This window comes from Athene cunicularia, assembly GCF_003259725.1.
Source record: "Athene cunicularia isolate RWA chromosome 23 unlocalized genomic scaffold, athCun1 chr23_part1, whole genome shotgun sequence".
Lineage (NCBI taxonomy): Eukaryota > Metazoa > Chordata > Aves > Strigiformes > Strigidae > Athene > Athene cunicularia.
Genome location: NW_020799130.1, coordinates 4,492,367 through 4,517,315, shown reverse-complemented (window position 1 = coordinate 4,517,315; position 24,949 = coordinate 4,492,367). Strand labels below are relative to the sequence as shown.

Sequence of the window (24,949 nt, the reverse complement as noted above, 5' to 3'; positions counted from 1 at the left end):
TGCTGAGTTGGTGTGACCTATCTGTACTTCTGCAGAACAGGTTGTGATGCTCGTAGCATTTTTGTAAATGGGTGAAACTTTATGTAAGGCACTGGCCATATAATCTCTCCACAGTAGCCTCTTCCTTGCAGACTGGCACAGTTAATTTTGACTGCTGATCAGAAATCTCCTTAACAAAGAGCTGTACCAGACCATTGAATGTAGTGTTGCCTGTGTCTGAAAAGTTGCTTTTAGGTGTATGCTGAGACAATTTTAAAGCTATCTTCTCTGAATGATGATCTTGCAGGTCTGTGATGAACAAACTTGCCTTTGTGTGCGGATATCATGTGATGCTGCTCTCTCCTGTCAAGTGATCTGCTCTCAGATATCGTGTTACTCCTCTTCCTTTGTTAAGGGTAACTTTTGTTCTAGGGCAGTTGTTTTTATTGGGAGCATCTTGCTGTGTTACCCTGTACTGGAGCTGCACTTCAGATCTTGATTCAGTGCAGGGGTGAAACTGGACTGTTACTAAACCCTCAAATTAGTCCTTGGCCCTGCTGCCAACAGTCGGTGTGGCATGGGGCCACTCGCATCTATTTCTGACAGAAGGACTGCGCGTGGAACTGGAATGAGACATTGCTGCGTCCCTTCTTTGCACCTTTTTCCCCTCTGAATTCAAACCTTGGAAGGCAGAGTAGGGGTGGGAGGGAAAGGAAAAGCTTCCTGGAGTCAAATGAACCAGATCTTAGTGTAGTCTTGAGCGCTTGCACAAAAACATTGATCCACACACGCATCTGGGAAGCAGAAGACAATTTTCCCAAGGTATTGCCAGCTCTAGTGGGGCAAAATTAAGGTTGTTTCTTTTGTAATCCAGTATTTTGAAAGTTTGCACCCCAACAATGTGTGCCCAAGACATCGCAGGGTAACCTAAATTCCACATTAATGAAGCGCTTCCCTTGGTGAATAAAATCTGAGGAAAAACATAATTAGCTAAGCCGAGCCATTCTGAAAGGCTGCCTTTCTTGCATTTATTTCTGTACCCTGAATCATTAATCATCTTGGCTAAATGCCATGTAAAGCATTAGCCAATCTGCAATTTCAATAGCTTTTTGCTTCGAATGCTAATGGTAGTAGCAATTCTAATGATGAATCCTTTACTACAAAAATAGTAGTTAAACCACCTAATCCTGTCTAATACTTGTGACTTCACATTCTTTCTTTACTGACTATTGTTATAGGAGGGGACTAAAAATAGTGCTGCAATCAGTTGATGGAACAACATATTTTAACCCTGGATCTAGTTGTTAGGGGCAAGCCTGTTGTTGACAGTGTGCGGTGCTTTTCTTACTGTCAGCTGGTAAATACTTTTTTTTTTTCTCTCCTAGATACTATATATGTGTGTGTGTATGCACTCAGGGTAGATATTTTTTAAATAACATGCTATGTGAGCTGTTCAAACAAGACAAACGCAGACAGTCTCCCACAGCTGAGTAGGAGGCATTTGTTTCCATCTGAAATTTGTAAACCTTTGGTTAATTTAAAAGGCTTTAACAACTCCTGAGTATATAAATCAAGTGCTAGAAAGTATTTATTAGGCTGTTCAACCAGCCATGTTTGTTTTTTTTTTTTCCCCTCCTCTCATTTCTGAGGATGTTTTATTCAGGCAGCAGCCTGAATGCTTTTGATATATCTTGTTCTTACTGTCTCAATCCTAGTGTTCTTGTAGAAGATGTTGACTTTTTTTTTTTTTAGGAATGTTTTACTAGAAAATAAGGAGGTTTTGGTTTGGTTTTGTTGTATTAAAAATTGAGCAAGACTTAAAATGTGGAGGCCTAATGGGTGGAAACTTTACACAACACTTGCAGAGTGCACGAGTTAAAAAATAAATATTCAAGTAATAATTACACTTTTGAGGTGCTTTAGGTAAGCACTTGTAATGTGCCTGTGCAAACAGGAGCAACTCAGAATCTCTCATCTCTTGTCTAATCACAGAAACAAATCCTATTCAGCTGAGGAGCCGAGAAACCATCATAACTTTTTGATCAATCTGGACAAGTATAGCAGTAACACAATTTCCCGTGTTACTCTGCGGGAGTAGAGAGGCAGAATGAGTGGTCTCACAGCGAGGTGGTCCCACCAAGCTTGTGCTGAGTTTAAATTGTTGGAGGGCTCCCTCCAGGCTGGCAAGGAGCACAGCCAGCATCAGGAGAGGCTGAGGAATGAGACTTTCTGTGGATTTGTGGTTCCAGCACCCAGCCCTTGCCCATGCTTTTGTTTGCCAGAATGGCCGATAAGTTTAGGGTGCTTTGCCCAGAATTCCTTATGGTAGTATCTGTGGGATCCCCTGGAGTTCATTAGCTTGGCTGGCAGGCTGAAGGCTGCAGTCGGCCCTGTAATTTACTGTAGATCAAAGAGATTTTGAAAGCAGCCATTTACATGTTCCAACTTCACGAAATCCTGTCTCTGCAGTGCCCATCCTACCTCGGTTTTAGCGGATGCTGTCCTGGGAGTTTTGCCTCCTGGTCAGAAGTAGAACTCGGGGGGAAGGGGTAGTGGGATAAGGGAGGGACAGCTAGGGGCTAGATAGTTCCTGGCATAAGAAAGTGCTGGGGAAGGAGAAAGGCAGCCTTTGAAATGGGGCCACATGGGGAGCGGTGTTAGGGAGAGGGGAAATGGAGAAACCGGAGAGCTGAGGCTTACAGAAGCAGCCTTCTAGTTTGCTTTGGTTACCCTATTTAACATAATTGGCTTAATAGAAATAGATAGTTTAAACCCTCTTCAATCGTTATTACCACTAATAAATGCAGATATCTGATCTATTTAACATTGTCCAACATCAAAAAAGAAAATAAAAATCACAAACCCTCAGGCTTCATGATGCATTTCTAGAGACAGGTTTTTTTAGATCACCAGCCTAGAGTATTTCTCAGCTGGTGATTTCTCACCTTTTTTTTCTGAAGGACTTTCTAGCTTGTTTGCTGTGTTTTTGGCTTTTTTTTTCTTCCTTTGTTTTATTGCACCTGTCCTTTCTCTTACTGGAAACATCCCTTGCATAAGGCGGAAGAAAAAATCTTTTGTGTTTGAGTGAAATTTAGCCTTTGCTGTATGTCTGTCTAGGTGAATATAAATTCTACATAAACAAGGATTCCTTAATATATAGGGCTAGTATACAGTCCCCTGAGATACCTGCAGACCATGAAATGTGCTACAGTATTACACTTTGAATTTATATGTAAAGGTCATATTAGCAACCATATTTGCTTAATATAAAGTGCAGTAATAACACTGATTGTTGACATTAATATTTATTTAAAATTGTTATTCACCTACTTTGCTGGTAGCTGTTGGTTTGGAAAAAAAAAACAAACTCTTGGATTATTCTAAAGTAAAAAATAGGGTACTGGGAATCTGAAAGGTAAATACAGTGTTGCTTATGTTAATTTGTTAGGTCCTTCAAATCCCTGTTCAGGAATCATAAGGACAGTTAGAAGCCCCAGCTCCTGTTAATTTAACTGACTGCAGAATTCCTGTTGACAAGTGTTATTTAGCCCTGTGGGCCTTGTTGTTTACTAGGTTAAAATTAACTGGAGTTTTCAGTACCAGCAGTGCAGTGTGTCCGATCAGGTGCTTGGGTTTATTACTTCTTTCTGTGGGCATGCTGGCGCTTTTGCAGATTTCCCTGCTCGTCCTTTACTGCCTTGCACCTTTTTAGCACTGGGGACATCAGAACCTGTTTTGGGATGGTTTGTTAGAGGTGTAACAGGAGAAGTTTGGTCCTGGTGTCTGTCTGCAAGTTGTTCCCTCCACTCTGACCCTCTCGTGGGTGATTTAGACCCTTGGGTCTTAGGTGATGCCTGGGATGATCTCCTGAGTCTGCTTTGCTCTTCTGTAAGAAAAAACTTCTGAAACTTCTAAATACTGGCTGTATCTGTGACTGAGTGTGTTTGGGGGGGCTCGGAGTCAGGGAAAAGTGATTGCCTAGGTTTGTGGCATGGTAGGCAAGCAGTTGGTCCAGTACCAAATGGTAGCAGCGCATAGAACGTCTTCAGCTCCCGGAATAAATATTGGTTTCTCCAGTTCTGGTATAGCTATATAAATTCAGAAGTGTTCTAGATACAGACAAGGACTAGTGTCTGTGTAGCTTTGGGACTAGGAAAGCATTTGCTTCTAAGTTACTGTCATGGGATTTTGCAGTGGTGAGGCCTTCTAATCTTATTTTTTAAAAAAAAAAAAAGTGTAATTGTCCTGTGTAAGATGGCTACCTGACATCAATTAGCTGTGTGCTGCTTGAGGGGTTGGAAAATCCACAGTGAGTATGTTCAGGGCCGAGTTGCTGAGAAGCTCTTCTACTGCGTGGGAGGTTGAGTTTTGAAAGCAGCCACTGACCTGGAGAGGAATTGGTTTGTGTTGCAATCTGCAGTAGGTGAGAGCAGAAAGCAGTCTGTGTTTTGTCTTGTTCTCTCTAAAATAGGTGGTGGGTATCTGCTATTAATGTCAAAAGGCCCCTGTAAGCCTCAGCATGGATGAGGCCAAGGGTTTTTATTCAGGAGACTGAAAATAAGGTTTGGAGGTCTGACCTAGAGTGACTGTGAATGGATAACAGCTGTCTCTTGCTTTATTGCATGTTTTTCAGAGCAAAGGTGAAAATTGGTTAAGAGGGCTTTTGAGAGACTGAACTGCCTTCAGCCTCAGCGAGGCGAAGCAAGCTGGTGGGTTTACTCCAGTTCCTCGGTGTGGCTTTAGTTAGCGCGCTGGGCAAATCCGCTTTGGGGTACGGGCTTCCACCCCGCCAGCAGGAAACTATTTATAAGAGTCAGTGAAGTGGCTGTGAGCTTAGAGTGTTACAGTGACATACATTCGTATATTAGCGTGTGTGGAAATTAGTCTTCTTGAATGAGATTCTCATTAATTTCAGTGAGATTTACATAATTCCTGAGTGCATACTCAGCATTTAATGTGAAGGGGAGGAATGTTCTTGTACAGTGAAATTGCTTTGTAACTCTTGTTCAGCTGCTGATGTATAGAGCCTTAATTTTGGTAAGCAGGCTTCAAAAGCAAGCTTGCTGGTTTTCTGCATTATCAGAAAGAGAGAGTACCCTTGTCAAGAAGGGGGGAAGGTCTGTTCTTGCTAGCTGGTGAGGATGCGCACTTTGCGTTTTGCTTTGCAGGGGTGGAAGAGGCTGAAATGGGGCCGTGACTGAGGGCTGCTGCTGTCTGAGAGCGGGAGTCAGGTTTTGTTGTATCACTTATGAAGCAATTTTGACTACAGCTGACCTCCCCGTGTGATTCCTGATGTTTCTCGAGATCACCTCTTCCTCCAAGGGACCAGGTTGTCATGTTGTATCCAGATGTCAGGGCATCGCTTCCTTGTGCAGCCAATTCATCTTGGCGTTGTCTTCTGGATTTCTTTCAAAACTGGTGCAGTGGTGAATCAGATTTTATGGTAATCAGATCTCATTGATGTTAGTGCTCATCTGTGAAGAAGTTCCTTCTCTGTGGACCTCCTTGTTTCTAGTGTTTATACCATCGTGACTGCTCTCCATGTCTGTGTTCGTTACAGGTCAGTGATAGCTAACAGGAATAGATACCAGTGACGTGGCAGATCATCTATATCATTTCATTACCATTTCAGAGTGTTGCCTGCCTTTTGGAATCCTAAGGTGTAGGAAGTCATGACTTTGGCTTTGTGTTCTGCTGTTTCTCAAGCTATTTGTTCTTCTTTCAAAGGGAAATGAAGGAGCCCTGTGATATTTGTGCGTACTGTGTAAGAAGAGGTGTTGCTGTCTAATATAGAAGTGGGGAAATAAGAGGAGGATCTTTTGGGTACAATCTTTGAAAATTGAATAATAAGCTAACCTATATTAGAAACAGATACAGTGATCAGTGGAGATAAAGGAACTATCTGACTGAGAGAAAGGGCCTCAAAATTGGTGATTGTATGCATACAGTGCCCAAAGTCAGGCACAAAGACGTGATTAAGAAAATGTTTTTATCCATAGTTGTTAGGATTGATGAAAGAGAAATGATTAGGGGTGTGACTTAAATACCTGTAATGAATAATTTCTTCTGTTACCATCTGGCAGCAGATAAAGAAGCCAGTATTACTGTTTTCTGCTTTTGATAGTGACTGGGGTAAAGTACAGTTGAGAATGAGATTGAGGCAGCCATTTCTCCTGTGTATCATTTCACAGGAAGGTTAGGATGGCAATTTTCAATCTAAAGTGTGTTTGAAGGACAGCTTCCTTCAAACCCTTAAGAGAGGAGTGAAAATAATAGTGCTCTGTTAGGTCTGCAATTATACCAACCTGGTATGAAATGGCTGGGGTGCTTTTTGCTCTTTGTTTATCGGGCTTTTTGCCCTTTACCATGATTCTTATCTTGGTCTCTGTGTCACCTCTGTCATAGTCAGCTATCATGGCATCACTTGACGACAAACATGCATCTCCATGTTGGAAATGGTCAACACTGAGGAGATCTGTCTGTGCTTCCTGGGCTGTAGCTCTTAGAGAAACAGGAATTGCTAAATGTTGTGGTTTCTGGTGGAGGATCATGAACTTGCATTGAAGGCATTGACTGTGTTGGAGATGATGTCGTTGTTAATGTTTATACCAGCTCTAGCTTCACCAAGAATTCAGGCTAGCATGGAAGTACAGCTTCACACGTGGTTGTAAATCCCGTATCTGCACTGCTGTAACTGGTTTTACAAGATGATAACATGGTTTTCTACTCAGGACAAGTGCTTGAACAAGGCATCTGTGAAAATGTTCTTGCATGTAAAATGGTGAACAAAAATAAATGATTCTAGTGTTTTTGAAAATGTTCGGTGGAGCAAGGATGGCCACGTAACATGCCAAGATACCATAAAGAAGGGTGAGAGAGGGACTGAGAAGTAGAGTTTTATTCTTGTTCAGAAACTGCTGCACGTTCTGCACGGGGCTTTCATAGGGATGTTAGTGCAGCTGAATCTGCGAGGGGACTCAGCTTGGCAGCAGGGAGTTGCTAGGGCTGGGATATGACCAAAACAAACTACAAATGTCTCTTAATATCCTTTTGATTTATGCTAGGAACGCAATAATTATATCTTTCTTGCAGCTTTGTTTTGAGGTTCCCATAGCACAGCATCCACCTTGGGGAGTTTATTTGTCTTGGTTAAGTGGGGGACGCGCACTGAAGCAGACTCTGTTTCTCCACTAGCACTTTCACAGCACTGCAAGTCCTGGATCGGTGCCGTCGTGGCTGCTGCTGTGGTTTGCTGGGACGTTGCTTTAGCAGTGAGAGTAATGAATATCACCTACTGAATCTGTTTGTATAGCTTCTTTATTCCTCACAGGTCTCAGAGAAATAATAATTTGCTACTGTTCAGCTTTGCAGCTTAGCATGTCCAGAGGGGGGTTGCAGCACTTTCCATGAGTTCAGCTTGAAATGCTTCATGGAAGAATTTGGTCTTATCAACTTCTGTCTCACATGAGGCAACCGAGGTATCTTAGCAGCAGATCAGTGATGGAGTTAACAGTCAAGGAAAGTCCTTGGTGTTGCCTGGTGCTGCAGTTTCTGGAAGGTGTTTTCACTCTCTGCATTCATGGTTGATGTGATAAGCGTCACCACAGAAGGTGGCAAGACTGAGGCATAACTGAAAATAACTTTGAACTGAGATACAGTAATAAGAGGATATCTTATTTTTAAACTGTGATTCTGAGTGACTGGCCATTGAGGATTTGCGAATTACAGAAATATGTATTAGATAGTTTAACAATATGTTACTAATCTTTTGCAAAGTGGTATTGTTACAGAATAGCAGAAGAACTCAGACTGGAGGGGACTGGAGGTTATCTGTGGTACTTTCCCTACATGATAGTCTTGGATGAGGTCTGTTGAATCTTGTCTTAAAACAGAAATAAAGCATAATCAAAACAAAGTCTTGACTTGGTTCTGCTGGAAATAGTGGCACGAGTATTAGAAATCAGGGTTAAGGTCAGCAGACATGGTGTAATTGCTTACAGGACTGGTCACTGGCAGGGTGGTGCATTAGCATCTACACCAGTTTTGGGGTTTTTTTGGTCCTATAAATCACCTGCCTGGTATTACTGTTTCCTTCCCTTAGAGGAGGCTGCATCCAAATCTCCTGCTGTGTCTTCAGTGGCGACACAACTCAACACTGCGTAATAAAAAGGGCCCGTGAAGAACTTCAGTGATAGAGTGTGTGGATTACTCATAAGTGTTTTACAAACTGTTATCCCAGCTCTAGCAGAAAGGTGTATCAGATCTGTTGGGTTGCAGGGATTATGTAAACATTGAGTAGGAGGTGTGTAGTATTGCCTGTGTACCATTGTAAGTGTTCATGGCTGTTATAATAAGCGTTGCTTTGATACAGGTGTGTTATCTGAGGAGGGCAATCATTTAGTCTGAATCCTAGCACATGGTTGAACTTCTGTCCTTTGTCTTCAAGTCCATGGTTGTTTGTTTTTTTCTTTGCTTCTGCACGTGCTCTTAATGGATGCATCTGTAAGGACTTGCCTAGATGAGATTTGGACATGAAAATCAGAAGTGTTTTCTTGCATTTTCGATGTATCTGACTTAGCTAACAGTTTTAAATTGCTGCTTTTTTAATGTTCTGATTGAATCAATTTTAATCAAGTCATGATCCAAAGCAGAAGTGGATGATGGCACAACTCCCCAAGTAAACATATAGCTACAGGTCCTCCAGGTGAGCAAGGCCAGTGTCACCTCCCAGGGCTGTCCCCTATCTCCTGCTGCGCCTGAGCTCTGCCCTTTGTGAATCTGGAAGGGCTGCTTCACTGTTGCCTCTCCCTTGTGTGCCTTGCCTTTGCTGGCAAGTCTTGGGGCTCCCCGCATAGCCACGGATCTGTGTGGCTGCTGTCCACATGCTGGTGACCTCTTGGGAATGAGGAAAAGGCTATACCCCATCAGGGGTTTACTTAAGGTGTTTTGCACCCTCGTTTGTGCTTCTGAATTTTAACTTTGAGACATTGTTGTGGGTACAATAAAACAAGCAACTGATCTTAAGGCACAGCTTGCTCTCCTTTCCTCGTCCGCTGCTCCCCATTTTAAATGGTGTTACTTAATTTAATTTGCTTTTTGTTTCTACCATTGTGTTTTTCCCTTTCATATCAATGTAACTTGAATATAAATCTGCCTATTTGATACAAGAGTCTACTTGATTTTCACCTGAAAGGAAATGATGCTGACTCTCTTGCTCCCTCACCTGAAATCCTGCAACTTACTGTGAAATATTAGTCTTTGCAATACACTTAGCAAAGGCAGCTGTGTTAGACTTTTTTTGTTTCTTAAAAGTAATTGCTCGTTTTTCCTTTTTTTGTGCCTGTATAAATTTAACTATAAATCTTGTAGCTTCTGGGAGTCTTAAAGGTAAGTCATCATCTGGAGCTCAATAACCTTGTTATATGCTGTAATATGGAATGTAGCTTTCAGTGTGTATCAGAAAAAATGCTATAAACTGTGATTATCATAAAAAAACCCTCAAACCCACCAAGCATTTCCTCATGTATTTTTCTTACCCATCTATAAATAGGTGCGTTCCATGGATGAACTGAATCATGATTTTCAAGCGCTTGCTCTGGAAGGACGGGCTATGGGAGAGGTAAGTGAAAGGCCTATAGAAAAAAAATCTGTGTATTTTTTTGGGGGAGGAGGAAAATAATTAACAGTTTTTGAGGCTGCTAGCATGATTCTGAACTTGAGAGTTGTCCATTATGACTGTGAAGCTTGTGTGTGTGTGTGTGTGTGCTTTAACAAAATAAAGACCTGTCAGGCTGGAATACATCTTAGTAGGAGGAACAGCTAAGCCCCTCCACCTGTTGTATCATCAAACAGTAAAATGGTGGTTGTAAAAGAACAGTTAGAAATATGTCTTGTGACAAGTGTTACAATACTTGTAGCATGTTTATTTTGGGATCCAGTGATCTCAGACCCCATAATATTGTGGGTTTAGTTGTTTGTCATTGTCTACTGCCCTGTTTCCACTCCTGGCCACCTTTTGGCTCTTGTCATAGAGCACAGGACTGTGTTTAACATTTAAAGTAGCTGGGCAATGTAATCAAGGGCTGCAGAAGTGATAAGTGTTTTGGACAGGTCAAAGGACTGCTGAGCAAGGAGTTGTCAGATAATGGGCCCTTTAGTTCCTAACTTTATAGAAACCCAGTGGGAGTTCATTTAATCTCGCAGCACAGTGAGGAGGTGACTGATTTGGGGCACATGGCCATTGGTTTTCTTTGAAAAGAGAGAATTTACCTGTTTTTAGGGTGACCTGAAAGAATAGCAGGTTACTGTAGACTGTGTTAGGTTCCTGAAAGTTGGATGTAAACGCTTCTCTTACTTGCTTCATTCCCTTTTCCTTTATAGTCAGTCCATTTATAGGCTTGTGGATGAACAGGGATGAGAAAATCATGTCTTGTGGAAGATATTAATGTACAGCAGGTCAGCCTGATAGAGGGCGGCTGTTTTAGCCTTTCTTTTTAGTTTCCTGTCCATCAGGTTCAGACTAGTGTATTTTCTCCACATTTAGTCCATTCTATCTCTGTTACCTAGTTTATGGGCCAGGCTAAAAAATAAAAAAGAAATCCCTGGAACTCAAAAAGTACAGTTTTGGAGGAAATGACAAACCAGGACTACTATTGCTTGGTGGGATTCATAAGAAGGTGCCATCTCTGGAGTGAAAGACCAGGGAATTCATGGGGCTTGCAGCTTAGCTTCTCTCCTTCCTTCTTTTTCTGGAAGATCGTAATACTAAATTGCATTTTAATTTGACAGTACTTGATAGGAAAATCTGTTTCTCTAGGTTATATTAACCTACATTGAAATTATTGACTAAGAGTAGATGAAAATGATTTACAAAGGAGAAAACATGACATTAAATATCCGTCTAAAGCTGCTGAAAAACAGCTGACGTGCCTCCATATGAAGCATGCCAGTGGAATGATGGGGGTGTGAATGTTCTGTGAATATTATTTTTTTAACACCTTACTTGGGCAAGACGTTCATTTTGAGACATAGAGCTACAGGCTCTTTGCAAGCCAGTTAAGAGTAAGTACAGCACTTGCTTTGTACTTAAGTGGCATTAGGTCATGTTAGCTTAAATGCCTGAAGGCATTCCTAACTATGCTGATTTTTACCAACTCAGTTTATTTAACAGTTTCTTCAGAGAAGTGAATTTGGGCTTGTTTTTTTTTAAGATACGAGGTTTGCCTTTCAATGATGACTCACCTTTTTTTTTGTTTTGGTTTCCCCCCCCCTTCTTGTAACTGTGATGCGGAAAGTTTTGGAGCTGGAATCCTTTTTTGTCACTGGGCTTTTCCACACACTGGAACGTGCATGTTTTTCCAGGAAAGGTGACATTTCACCTTTCTCTTTAAGAAACTATTTCTTGTTTCTCTTGGGGTTTTTCTCCCTCATCCCACAGTTTCCTTTCTTTATCTATTGAATTTTCTCTGTGTTTCCCCAAGGTATTTCAACATAGATCCAGCTGGCTGATTTAAAGAACTATGTAAACTGAGATCCCCACAGGATATGCGTATTGGCTTTCAAGACCATGTTCTGCAACTACAGACTTTGATTTTGTGCAGCGTGCCCTATCTGTTGTTTAGATGCCTTAGCAAGGCACTGATAGTTTCCTCTGCTCCTCCTGCTCCTAGAATGTGAAGGAAACTTATGGAGAAAGTCAGAAATAAACAAGAAAAAGAGAGAATTTGATTTGTATTTCTTCATCTTGTGTCTTCTGAGCCTTACCCGCAGGAAGCATCAATAATATCATACTTATGGTTGATAGTGAAAAACCTGGAGGAGAAAGATAGGAAAACAGTGTTTATACATTTAGTGTATCTTTTTATCTTCCTGTTTTCTTGCTTCTTAGTAAGCAACATCATAATTTTAGTGATTTAAGGAGTTTGTGCCTCTGAAGACATCAGAGCATTTTTTTTTTTTAAAGGGCACTGTCAAACAATTAAATCCCTTATCTGCCTTTTGATGGCAGGATAGATAATATTTGATGATGAACAGATATCTTAATCTGGGAAAACTAAGACTAGTTTAAAAAAAACCAAAACACAACTTTCATCTGCACTGTGGCTGTTTCCATCTTCAAAATCTGACCCTCCTCCACTGCAACCAGCCTTGTATGCCCCTAACTTTCTGTGTCAGTGGAAGTGTGATACTTTCTCAAGTGTGAGATAGAAAAGAAGAGCTGTAGAAATCCCTTTTGCCCTGCTCTAAAATGAAAAAGATTGGGACCATTAATAGTGAACACGGTCAATAATGTTGCAAGTAGCCTTCTAAAAAAAGAGGAGAAAAGATACCTTTTTTTTTTTTAGCACTTTGTCCAGGTTGTTAGCTGTAACAAAGGAAGTAATCTTAGAGCCTTACTACGAGCCACATAACTGTAGTGAAATCTTAACTGGTTTTATGTCAAACTCCCCTTCTCAGCAGATGTTGAAACTGGAAAGTGATAAAAAGCAATTGTGTACAGGAACTGGTGGAGAATGGTGCTTCAGGAGTGACACGGAGGGGCCGGTCAGTCTTGCTGCTTTAGTACATAGGCTAGGACGTGTGTCCAACTTGCTGAGCTGGCTGCTGAGGTCTTTGATCACAATGCAGTGGTACTTATCTGAGGCTTAACATGAGCTATGTAAGTTCTCTTTCTTTTCTGGCCTTCTAGACACAGGAGCTGGCTATGTGCTTTTCTTCACTTAAATCTCTTTTATCTGTAGCTTTGAATTTTTGAATATAGGTGCAGTGTCTTTTCAGGGTAGTAGACAGTGCAGGGAGACTGCACGGTGGTGTTTGTCATCAGTGCATTACACGTATTTTGAACTACAGCAGCCGCCTTGATTTGGTAGTAGGTTATGCTGTGTGATAAGCCTGTGGTCTAGAATAAAAGAGCAGCTGGGTGAGTAGCTAGCTGTAACTTAATCCAGGAGGGTGGAAGGAGGATGGGAACAGAAAGATATTAGGCAACTGGTAGGTACTTAACTTCAAAAATGTAAGGAGTTGGACCAGAAATTGTAAAGTATCAATATTGGGGGTAACAGTGAATCTCAGTTGAAAAGAAACACTGGTAACAAATATCTTCCACTTTATCTGACAAGCATTTAATTATTGCTCTTGCTGCTGTCCCCTGCAGGTTTTAGTGCTGGAGTCTAGTGTAGGTCTGGCTCTGGCCAAACAGTGAAATTACTACAACCCCCATTGTTCCTTGTAGCAGAGCTCTTGAACATCAAAGTTATAGGTGGTTCACCATGTCTGGGTTTATGTCCCCTTGATGCAGTTGGTCAGGTCGTTGACAAGCCTCTGCCTCTCCAGTGACCTTTTTAAGCAAAGTGGTTGCGACACTGGGCCTAAGACATTCTTGTATCTGGTTAAAAAAAACCCCCAACCCCAAACAAAAAACAAGGAGGAGAAAAAAAACCCAACCCTAAAAAAAACCCCCACATGACTCTGCTCATGATGCCTTCACTGTGTTCTCATAAATTTATGATTCACTGGCAGCTGGGCTGGGGCTATTGATGGTTTTGACTAATGTTTCTGCTCAGTTGTTTGGGTTTTTTTTCCCTGCAATTTATCTAGTGCTAGCAGCCTTAGAAATGGGAGGATCGAAGCTGGGTTTGTGAAGTGGGGTGGTGCTGCAGCAGCTACACTGGCACGTCTGGATGGCTCGGGGCAGGCCAGGCCACACCAGGGGACAGATGATTTTATATATTTTTTTTAAAACCTTGCCCACCAATATTCCCAATTGTATGATGATCCTGCCCCTTTTTTTTGTGCTATCAGAGACCCTCCTGCGAGCCAGTTTAACTCCCTGAGCTGGCAGAAAGCTGTCTGTTTTTTGAAAGGGAAGAGCAAAAGCTGTACAGCAGCCGGTGGCAGTCAGTCTCGGATTGCTTGGTGTGTGCTCAGCCTTCCTATCTTGTTTGTTTTTTAGATGGCAACATTTTTTTAGGGTAGATAACATCTTAGTGTTTGTAAACCTGCAGTGCTGCCCAAATGTGAACTTGTAAATACATGCTCTGCCTTTTCCTACCTGTTGCTGCAGATAAACTGAGTTCTCCAACTGCACAGATGGCTTCTTTTATCTCAATATTTGCCTTGTCTGAAGGGGATCAGTTTACTTAATTTGTCTAATTCGTAATCCCATCTCATTGGGATCTATATGCACAGGCTCTGCACTTGTTGGTTGTAGAATTGCTTTTGTTGATGTGGAAGTTGTCCTCTCCTTTCCTCCCCACTCTGCTAAATTAATATTGGCCTAACTGTAAGTCCTCTGTAAAAGAGCTTTAAAAGGATTATTTTCATACAAGATAGGGTCAATTTTAATAAAAACTGGGAAACAAATAAACTAGTCTACTTTTAAACTGCTGCATATTCTTTTCTAATTTCCAACCTGAAGAACAGGTTAATGCTTAAAATATATATTTTTTTCCATTACAACTGACAACTTTACCTGAGGAAAAATTTGTTGTCTTGGCAGTCTGTTGCATAATTCAGTACTGATGATTACTGCTTGCTAAACCTCTAGATTTGGTTGGAGCAGTACTTGACAGAACAAGGACCCCCATTGCCGTCTGTTAATATTGGTTTTTGGTTGTGTCCCCCCCTCCCCCCCCAATATCTGTAAATAAATCCAGAATCAGTATATAAAATAAACTTTTATATTCTGCTTCTTTCTGCTTATGGTACAGAGCTTCCAGTTGGAAACTTAATGCTTCTGGGGGAAAAGATTAAACTGTAGGGGATAGTTGTCGTTGTTTGTGCAGCAAGGGGGTGTATGCACGAGATAGTGAGGTGTTCTTTTTTTTTCTAATCCTTGTCTGTGATTCACTATAAACTGTGAGAAGGTGGCTGGGTGCAGTTCTTCAGGATCTTGTTGGTAAGTGGATGTGTTTTCACCCTTAAGAAAGGGATAGAGCATAGTTGAAACAAGGGGCTAAATTAGTCTCAAGTTGCCCTCCAGCCAGAGGAGATGGTCTTGTGGTAGTGACCAGTTTGTATGGTCAGGAAAATTGAAATATTTATTTAACCGAGCAACCGAAATACAACTAAAAGCTTGCTCTGTACATTCCACTCCACATCACAGCTTGTTGCTGTGGCTCGTAAACACATATTATTATGAAGTGTTCGTTTTTCCTCTCAGCTAGGAGTGTACTCCTGGTTTATGTAGCTATATACCAGGTGGGTCTGAACCTGGTGCCTCATGTCTGTGGATGTCCCTTTCCACATCTTTAGTGTATAATTTTGTTATAATTGAGATTTGAAAGGGTTTCATGAACTGCAGCACGCCTGTGTTGGCAATACCTGTTTAAGGTATTCTTGTTTTCACAGCAGCCGGGGGGGTGCTTGCAGGTGTGTTGCAAACTTCTCCCCTTCACTTCTCCAGCCCCCTCAGCAGCCAGTTTGGCAGGGGCTCTGACCGATTTGCAACTTGGACCTACAAGAGATTTTTCTTTCTAAAGAGGGTCTTTGAGGGGTGCATGTGGGCAGAAATATCTTTGTCTGGTGTGGCTGCTGAAGACGAAGTATTGCTGAAGCATGGCTTTACTCCTGCTGGAGCTGCTGGTCTGGAAATGTGCTGTAAATGTTAAAATGGTGGAAATGAAAAATCTCATTTTGTTGCCACTGTTTATATTGCAGAAGAAAGTAAGTATGTCAAAGCATTAAAACCAGGAAGAAGGTTGAACTTAGTTACCTCTAGCAGACTTCCTCAGGAGGAATAATTACTGAGCCTATACGCGTGTTTGCTTCAGACTTTAAGACTGCTTTAAAACTGCTGAGATTTACCTATTGCTGTGACTGTACTTACCAGACAGTTGCTGTGCTCCCTGTTGCCCTTTTCTCTGCTGGTTTACAGATGCAGATTTTCTCTTAGGTTTGCATTATACTTGATTTTTTGCTTAAGTTTCATTTTGCCTTTTACTTTAAAGTAGAAATAAATTTTGTAAATTTTGAATTCACTGTCAGTTTCTTGTGCATATCAGGAAAACTTATTAACACTTTGGAAACTCAGGAGCTTATGGAAGTAGTTTAATTTTCTTGTGTACTAGAGATTGCTCATTCCTTGAAAAGAAAATATTCTGCTCATCCTTTCCCATCTCCTCTCTGCAACACTGTGCCCCTTCTCATCCTTTATTAGAGGTGTGACTGCAGAACAGATTGTGTCCTTCTGCACTGTAAGGTATTGTCAAAGGAAGTGAGAAGTGTTTAGTTGCAGCTAAAATTTTGTTTAATTGGTCCATATCTTTTTCTTCTTCAAAATTCCTTGAAATGAAATGAGAAGAAGAGTAGCTATTTTTGGTGGGGTGGCAGCCACAGGAGTGAAAAAGCTACATTTTAAGAAATATGGGAATGACAGAAGCTTGAAAAAATTGTAACACACCTGATGTATGTTTATGCTATAAATACTAGAGAGCACTGACTTGGCTTTCACCTCCTTAACATCACCCCACAGTGCAGATGGAAGAACAGGTTAGTCTGTGTGTTTTGGAATGAGTTTTGCTGATGAGAGTCGCTTGTCCTTACAGTTGTCCTGAGTTATTTTTGGATTACATAAAAGGGGAGTGTGGTGCAAGTTTCTCTGCTTTTATCCTTTAGCTGAGAGAATCATGAGCAGTTCTATGCTGTGTTTACGATGCAATGATAAATCCTAAAGTCACCAACACATTTCTAAAAAGTGAGTGACTTGCCCATATCTTGTGATGTTTTTTTTCTCCTGGTTGCAGAGAAGGAGCAGCTGGGGAAAACACTGTGTTTTCTACTCCATGGTTGAGAGTTAAAAGAGCAAGTTGAGTCTTGTCCTCTCAGTAGGAAGAAGACAATAAAAACCCAGAGGAAGCTTAGCACTTGGATTAAAATGCCTTCTTACTTTGAATTTCAACCTTTCTGATAGGTTTGGGTGGAAATGATTTGTTGCTAGAAAATATTGACACTAGAACAGGATACTAGAGAGAATGGGATACTAGAGTAAATGGGCAATTAAATGGTCTTGCTTGGACAGACTGTGTACAAGATTCAGAGTCTGTAAGCATGGATGGTATGCCAAATATTGAAGGAACTGGGGAAAACAACAAGTTAGGTGTTTCTGTGCTGAAAAGTTCTGGTACTCAAAGCCAGTATTTTGAACAAGTGTTTTGACTGTAGGGAAAGAAAGGAGAGACTTCTTGGACAGAAGGAAGAAATTGAAAGTGAGGGTGGTGAGACAATGGAACAAGTTGCCCAGAGAAATCATGGATCATAGAATGATATAAAATGGTTTGGGTTAGAAGGGACCTTTAAAGCTCATCTGGTCCAACCCCCCTGCCGTGGGCAGCGACATGTTCAACTAGATCAGGTTGCTCAGAGTCCCGTCCAACCTGACACTGAATACTTCCAGGGAGGAGCATCTGCCACCTCTCTGGGCAGCCTGTGCCTGTGTCTCACCACCTTCATCATAAAAAGTTTCTTCCTTATATCTAGTCTGAATCTCTCCTCTTTTAGTTTAAAACCATTAACCCTCATCTTATCCCTACAATCCCTGATAGAGTCCCTCCCCTCTTTGCCGTAGCCCCCTTAAGTGCTGGGAGGCCGCTCTAAGGTTCGCTGGAACCTTCTCTTCTCCAGGCAGGACACCCCCAACTCTTATCAGTTTTTCTTTCTAAGAGAGGTGTTCCATCCCTCTGGTAATTTTTGTGGATGCCTCATCACTGGAAGTGTGGGGTGGAGCTTTGAGCAACCTAAAAGATACTCAAAAGATGTCCATGCTTATTGAAGGGGGGTTGGATTAGATAATCTTTGAAGATCCCTTCCAACCCAAACCATTCTGTGATTCTAGACTCTGCATCTGTAATGAATACTGAGAAGCAGGGCAGGTTCAAGTCCTGTGTGTCCCTGACACTTTTTATAGAGCTCTTTCACCAGCCCTAGTGACAGCCCAGGTACTGGAGTCCGTATGTCCAGGTAGGGTTGAAGTGCACGTACCTTTGAAGGCCTTTGGAGTACGCTTCAGTGTGCTTGGGCACAGAAGGTGAATGAGCTCATCTCAGCCTTAGTTTGAAAACTAATCTGAAGATTTTTGCTTTTGAATTAGTAGGAGGAAGGCTATCGCGGGTTGGAAGAGGTCATTAGGGTGGGGAAGTAAGTTACGCAAGTACATTCAGTAAAAGAAAAACTCAAGTTTAATTGAGCAACATTCATCTGTAAATAAGTTTTCTTTAGCACTGTGGCAGCAAACAGCACACACATGCAGTGTCTTCAGCCTTGTGGAGGATCTCAGCTGGTTCAGCAGTGGAGCTCCTGGTGTGCCTGGCACAAGAGGAGTGTTACTGGCACTAAATTTGACCTGTTATGTGTTAGTTTGAGATGTTGACTCAACCTCTGTAGGTGAGGATTGCTTTGTTTTACATTCCTGTGTGCTTGTATAGACAATATTCACGGATATGCGTGAAAGTTTCGGTTCAACTGGTAAATGCCCCTGCACCAGCTCTTGCTCCAGGTTTGCAGTCAGCAGTGGGCTGAGGAGCTGGGAGCGTGTTTCTGTGGCTGTAAAACTCGCATGCCTGTGTACAGTTTGAGGTTTGTCTGAGATCCCCTGAAGTAGCAGTGCTTCTACTCCAAGGTCTGCTCAGTCACCACGCCTGCCCTCCATCTTGTGCCTGTACAAGCTTTTTTTCCAAAGGGATTGCATTTATTTATTTATTTTCCGTGGTAGTCGGCTGCCGAGTTTGTCATGGCTGATCTTATTCCCTACACATCTTGGTGCAAAAGCAGAATTACTTCTAGTCAACAGCAACTTTGAGTGTTAGTTCACTAGCTGGATGTAATTGGTGTCTTATCTGTGGTGGGTTTTTGGTTTTGTTTTTTCTTGTGTTTGTTTGGATTTTTTTCAGAACTTGGAAGGAAATCTGCTTTTCAAGTGTGGGGTAGAATTGATGTTGCCTTCATTATAATACCTGTCTTCTGTGTAATCTGCTATCCACATCTGAACCTTGGGTTTGATCTCATATGTGCAGACCTGCTTCATGATACTTTCCTGAATAAACAGATCTTCCTTAAGTTAAAAAGTAATTGATGAGCACAACTTTTCTGATTGTCTGTCTTAAACCAGAGCACACTGCAAGCTGGGAGCTCTTAAATCATTTATGCTTGCTTCATCTTCATCCAGCAGCCTATTTACTCTGTTACGCTGTAGCCTTAAATTTGCAGGTTGTTTGATGGAGTTATCAACGTTTCTTGTATATAGGAGATATCGATTAATCTGATGATTCTTGTTTGTTCTCTGGTAATTTCAAACAGATGCAAGTACTTGTTAATCTTCCAGTTCCTTTAGTTTTATTCCAACTTCAGCAGGCAAGGCTCATTTATTTTGTTAATTTGCTATGAATGTACTGTTGTTTCCTGTCTGAATTGCATACATCTCATTCAGCCAGAAGATTTAATTTGAAGATTGTATGCTTGACATCTAAGGCACTTAAGCAGGGCTTGAAATTCCCCTCACCATATGTAGATGCCACACAGCAGGTGTTTCCTCAGTGAAGCTGGTATTTTCAAAATAGGGCACATTGTTCTTTCTGCCATCTTCTGAACTTGAGGACAATCTTCCTTGGATTCATTCAAGCCAAGGATGACTTTCTGTCTCATTCTCAGTAAGTGTATAACCTTCTTTCTTTTTATTCGATAGGAACAATACATGCATGTCAGGTGCAGTGGCCCAGAACTGTTCACTCTTATTAGTGTTTACAAATAACCTTCATAGCATGGGGAGTCCTCAGCAGTCATTAAATAAGTGAGAAGTCAGAACTCTTGGCACCTCTTGAGCTATTCTGTCACTGCCAGCATCAGAACCACACTATTTGAAGGCAGGAATTTGTTTTAGAAGTATCCTCACAGCTCAGGTGGAAGTCATGACAATGTTCTGATCAGAACAGTTTTTTCTGATAATATTTTTCTTGCAAGCAGCTCTCATGCTGAGAGGCTGGGAATGTAAATTGTATGTGTGTGCTTACATGTGTGGGATACATAAAGCATTTAAGAATGTAAGAGGATTGCAGAGATTGAATCATTATCTCAGTTGCTGTATGGCTTTCACCCTAGGAGTATATAAATATTTTGATTATAAAGCATGTATCAGTTTGTGTTTAATGATTGAATCATGTTTAGAAGGGAGACGCTTATGGTTTATGTTTGCATTTTATACTTATTTTAATCATGCTTTGTTTTGTTTTTTTTTTTTAATTGCAGCAGCTGTTGCCGGGTAAAAAGTTTTGGGAATCTGATGATTCCAGCAAAGATGGACCAAAAGGGATATTTCTGGGAGATCAGTGGAGAGACAGTGCTTGGGGAACATCAGGTAGCTCAATTATTTACTTAATTTAGTCGGGGTTGAATACAGAAATGTGCAACTCGTCTACTCAGAATTGCTGGCCAGTCTGTATGACAGAGCTTTAAAAAGATTTTTTTAAAATCATCTGTTTTACATAATAGAAAACCAATAGAAAAACCCACATTGCTTTGTGATAGAGTTAAAAGATATCCATAGTTATAAAAGATTGTCTGATGTGAACGTCTGTATCCTCATGTTTATCTGCTTACAAATTTTAGATTGCCATTAAAATTTCAGTTTAAACTTTCTGATGTATTTTCTGCCTTTGGATTAATTACTTTTAAGTTTGAACAAAGATATTAAAGAACAAGATTACTAAAAAAAATAAACAAAAACCCCAAACAAAACAAAACCCCCCACAATTTTTAAAATACTAAACCAACTCGCCAAAATCCAACAACATTGAGTTTAAAAAAGAAAAGAAGTGATGTTTTGAATAAGTGTTGAAGTTTATCTGCTAAGAATTTTGCTGTTGGATAAGAGATTGTCCCTTATTATGAATGTAAGGGGAGACTGAGGTTGGTTTTAGTTAAATGGCAAAAAAATCACATGCATGTGCTGAATTTGAAATGCTAACCTTTTTATTTTCTGTGCTTTCTATATGTAACGAATATGTTCCTTAAACACTGCTGAGTATCTTGTGCAGTTTCCAAACAACTGTGCAGAACTACAGCTCCAGGAGAGATGTGATTTAGAGCAACTTCACTGTTGTGTGTGTTTTTTTTTCCTGCTGAAAATATCTATTTTTAGGGTGAAGGTATTGCGATAGTGATAAGAGCATTTTGAAATTATTTCAATTATTTAAATTTCAAAATGGCTGTGAAAAGGGGATAAAGCTTCTCAAAATCTGCTTGGCTGAATCTTGCAGTCTGGCTGGGCTGGGGAGATTTTGGGGAGCTGCTGCCTCCAGCTGTCTGACTTGCCTGTCCGCAGTGGGTCTCTGTAAGCTACTGCATCCAGTCTTCAACAACAGTTTGTGCCTGTATTAATCCACCCTCAACTTCAGTTTTTATTAAAGGGCTGAGCCAGACTCTCAACAGCAACAGTTGAGAAGGAGACTTTCTCCTTTGCTGCCTCTGTTGTTGGGCTGGTTACATCCACCAGACAGGCAGGGTTAGACATCTGGGGGAGGTAACCTCCTACGCTGCTGATCACAAATCTCCATGAGTCAAAGCCTTTCGTCTCATCTCTTCCTTTGTTTATTCTCAATTAATCCTGTGCACCTTACAGCCTTTATTCCTGAGCCATGGCCTGCACTGGTGTCTGAGTCAGGGAAGTCATAGTTTCCCCTTTTGCTCATCTAAGATGAAGAGAACAGCCATGGTCTGGGCAGTTGTTCAAGGTCACTGCCCCAGATCAAGGAGCACAACTTGGAGGTGGGGTGTGCAAGTGTCCTTGGCCAGAAGATGAGTTTGTTCGCGAACAGTGGAACTAATGAAGCCTGTTTTCTATAAGATGCCCTTCGCTTCATCCATTTTCCTTTCTGTCTGTGTCCACAATGTGCACTGCAGTCCTCCCATATGGCTTTGGTTCTTCATTACTCTACCTTGAAGTTGTAGTTTTAAAGCATTTAAAGCCAGTACTAATAAAAGAAGCAATCCTGTCTGATGCAGCACACTCCTTTCTTCCCCTCCTGGCTGTACAAGTAGTTGTACAGCAGTGCATTGAAACCTGCTGGGGAATTGATCAGAGTTAAAACTAGCTTTTCTCTTTTCTTAGCTTTATCCCTAAAAAGTCTCCCCAGCCTGTCTCACCTTGGCCACACAGATGCTCATGCTGGATTGAGGCAAAAGGCAGGAAAATGTAGCCAGGAGCAATGATAGAATAGAATTACTTCTCTTGACAGCTTATGCCTGCTTTATAAGGAAGCTGCAGTATCAATATCATTGCATGTGCCTTCCACCATCCCCTAGGCAACTACTGTATCTGCTGCCTATTATTTTTGACTCACTGACTATTGCTAGTCTGAGCAGCCAGGAGTAGAGAACTTGTTCCCTTCCCTCGTTGAGGCTGTAGGGTCACTTTCTCCTGCCCAGCCCGTGATTTTTACAGAGCTCACAAGGAGTTGGAGACATCTGTCCTTAGTCTGTTCTGGTTGGATCTCAAACCCTCATGCTGCTGGGATCGTAAAGGGATGGGGCTGATGCTGAAGGACAGGAGATGAGGAAGAAGAAATTAAGTTCTCATAAACTTTTTCTTGAGGAAGTAGCAGCTAAGAGAAACTCTGATCAGGACATGAATATGACAGTTCATATGACCAAGGAAACAGATGTAGGCCGGTTTAACGGTAGGAGAATGTTTTAAATGACAACGCAAGACTGATTGTTTTTTCACTGTATTAATGCAAGAGTTTTACTAAAACTAAAAATTAAAATTTGTTTTTTTAATTGTAACCTTTGCTTAGAGACTTAAATTTCTGAAATTTTATTATTTTAGACTTTAAATGTAGTCATCGCTTGTAGGTTTACAGGTTCTAGTATTTAAAAAATGAGAAAGCCATCCTGCTTTTTCTAATAGACATCAGAGTGAAAAAGTTGGCACTTCTTAGTACAATTAAGACTCTAGAGAGTACGTATTTAATGACTTGCCTCCTTTGAATAGCTGGATCTACTTGTAAGAATTACACATGTTTTTGTTCCAGATCACTCTGTTTCCCAACCAATTATGGTTCAGAGAAGACCTGGTCAGGGGTTTCATGTGAATAGTGAAGTCAACTCAGTGCTTTCACCACGGTCAGAGAGTGGAGGACTTGGAGTTAGCATGGTGGAGTATGTGTTGAGCTCATCTCCTGGAGATTCCTGCCTAAGGAAAGGAGGATTTGTAAGTGTGCCTGATTCTGACATTTGAGTTCCCATTATGTTACTTTCTCCATTTGCTGCTTGGTTTGTTTGTTTGTTAATCCATTTCTAAAGGCAGATGTTTCTTTTATTTACTCTTAGTTTAGCTAGCTATCTTAAAATGGGTAGGCTAGCAGTTTAACTGTTGTTCTTGACTTAGGGGATGCAGTATGGGAGATGGGTGTAAAGGATGTGAAGGTTGCTGACATTCCCTGGTTCTTCGGATAAGCACACCGGCAGTAACACCCCATCTAAGCTTGTCGTTGGAAAAGTATGCAAATCTACCTGTGGTTTTTGAATGAGCGTGTGGCTGCTTTGTTGCTGGCTAAGAACAAAAAGCTCCATGTAATGATGCTAGAAACGTAATGTAGCTACAAAAGCCACTCCAGCTGGGGAATGCTTTCAAGGGCATATCGTTTCCTATGGAGAAATGGCATTAGTCACTGTGCTTTGTGGGGTGGGGAAGGGAGCACAGTTGCTGCTGCCTCGAATCTAAGGATGTGGTGAGAGAGGCATAATCAAGCCCCATCCCTGTAGTGGGGAAAAAGGGGCTGCATCTCAGCTCTACCTCCTAGGCCAAGTGCTAGATCGGGAATTGTTGAAAAACATAAAAGCGGAGTAGGTTTGTTACTGTGAGACTGCTGTGCTCATTTCTTCAGGGAGCTGATTTGTGGTTTCCTTCATCCATCCTCTTTATTTTTGTCCCTCATTAGTGGGCACCTGATAACCTTGTTGAACCCTGAGCCTAAGAAAGATGATTTTTGAGAAATGAACAATCAGTGGAAGGAGCCAATTTATCATCTGAATTGGGGGATAGAGCGGTGTCTGCTCTGCAGCATTGATAGTCAGGATGCCGGTTCTGAAATGAAAGGTCTCACTGGTGAATATCACATTGTGTGGGTGAAAATTGGGCTCCAAATTTGTGTTTACAATTGGCATTTCCAAGTCCGCTCTTTAATATTAAGGCATATTTCATTATAGGATTTTATCATATAGTATTTCATATAACACTTTATCATATGATTTATTATACGATTTTATTTTCTTTAAGAAGCATCAGAAGATGCTTTTAAAACAATCTTTTTTTTTTTTTAAAGATAAGATGGCAAGATCCCACATGCAATCGGAGAGAATGGGAAAATTATGTAGTTGATAGAAGGTTCAAATGCTCTGTTATGTGCAGAGTACTTTTCCCTCAGATGAAGTGGAAGACAGGGTTTGAATGTCTGTCTTTGTGACAGCACCAAAGCTGTGTCTGATAAATATGTTTATATGCCCCTTGCTGTTTTTTATCATAAATTATGTTGTTTTTCCTCTCCCTTTTGTTGTTCAAAACTCTGCCCCTGGCATAATCACCCTTTATTCTTCTCCCAAGTGGAATAAAATGCAGATATTAAGGGCAGAAATGCTGCAGATGTAATGCCACTCATAAAATGCTCAACAGAAAAAAAGGAAAAGAATTTTTCTTTCTTCCTTCCTGCTCCCCCCCCATGTATTTTAGGACTATATGGACAAGTGATCAAGCTAGTGATTAACTTGAGTGCTCTTGAATGAGCCATACCTTGGAATTCACTGTGTAGATCACAGTAATGCCCCCTAAAACTGAGGTGATCCTGTTCTGCTCAAATTCATGCACTTGTCTGAGACAGGTGACATTGGGAGAGGCACTAATTCTGTTTGTACGCCTTCAGTACATGCTGTTGTATTTAAAAATTCCTGAGTTAATTTTGAAGTGCCTAAGTCCCATCTGGAAAAA

General features: G+C 41.1%; 1 protein-coding gene across 1 annotated transcript in view; it reads left to right on the top strand.

Annotated features, from left to right (window-relative positions):
* PUM1 (pumilio RNA binding family member 1) overlaps positions 1–24,949 on the top strand; it is a 71,997-nt gene that overhangs the window by 5,736 nt on the left and 41,312 nt on the right. The window contains exons 2-4 of the mRNA XM_026863237.1: positions 9,530–9,598; positions 20,215–20,323; positions 22,998–23,176. Of these exons, the coding sequence (XP_026719038.1) occupies positions 9,530–9,598; positions 20,215–20,323; positions 22,998–23,176 (357 nt within the window). The remainder of the gene's footprint in view (positions 1–9,529; positions 9,599–20,214; positions 20,324–22,997; positions 23,177–24,949) is intronic.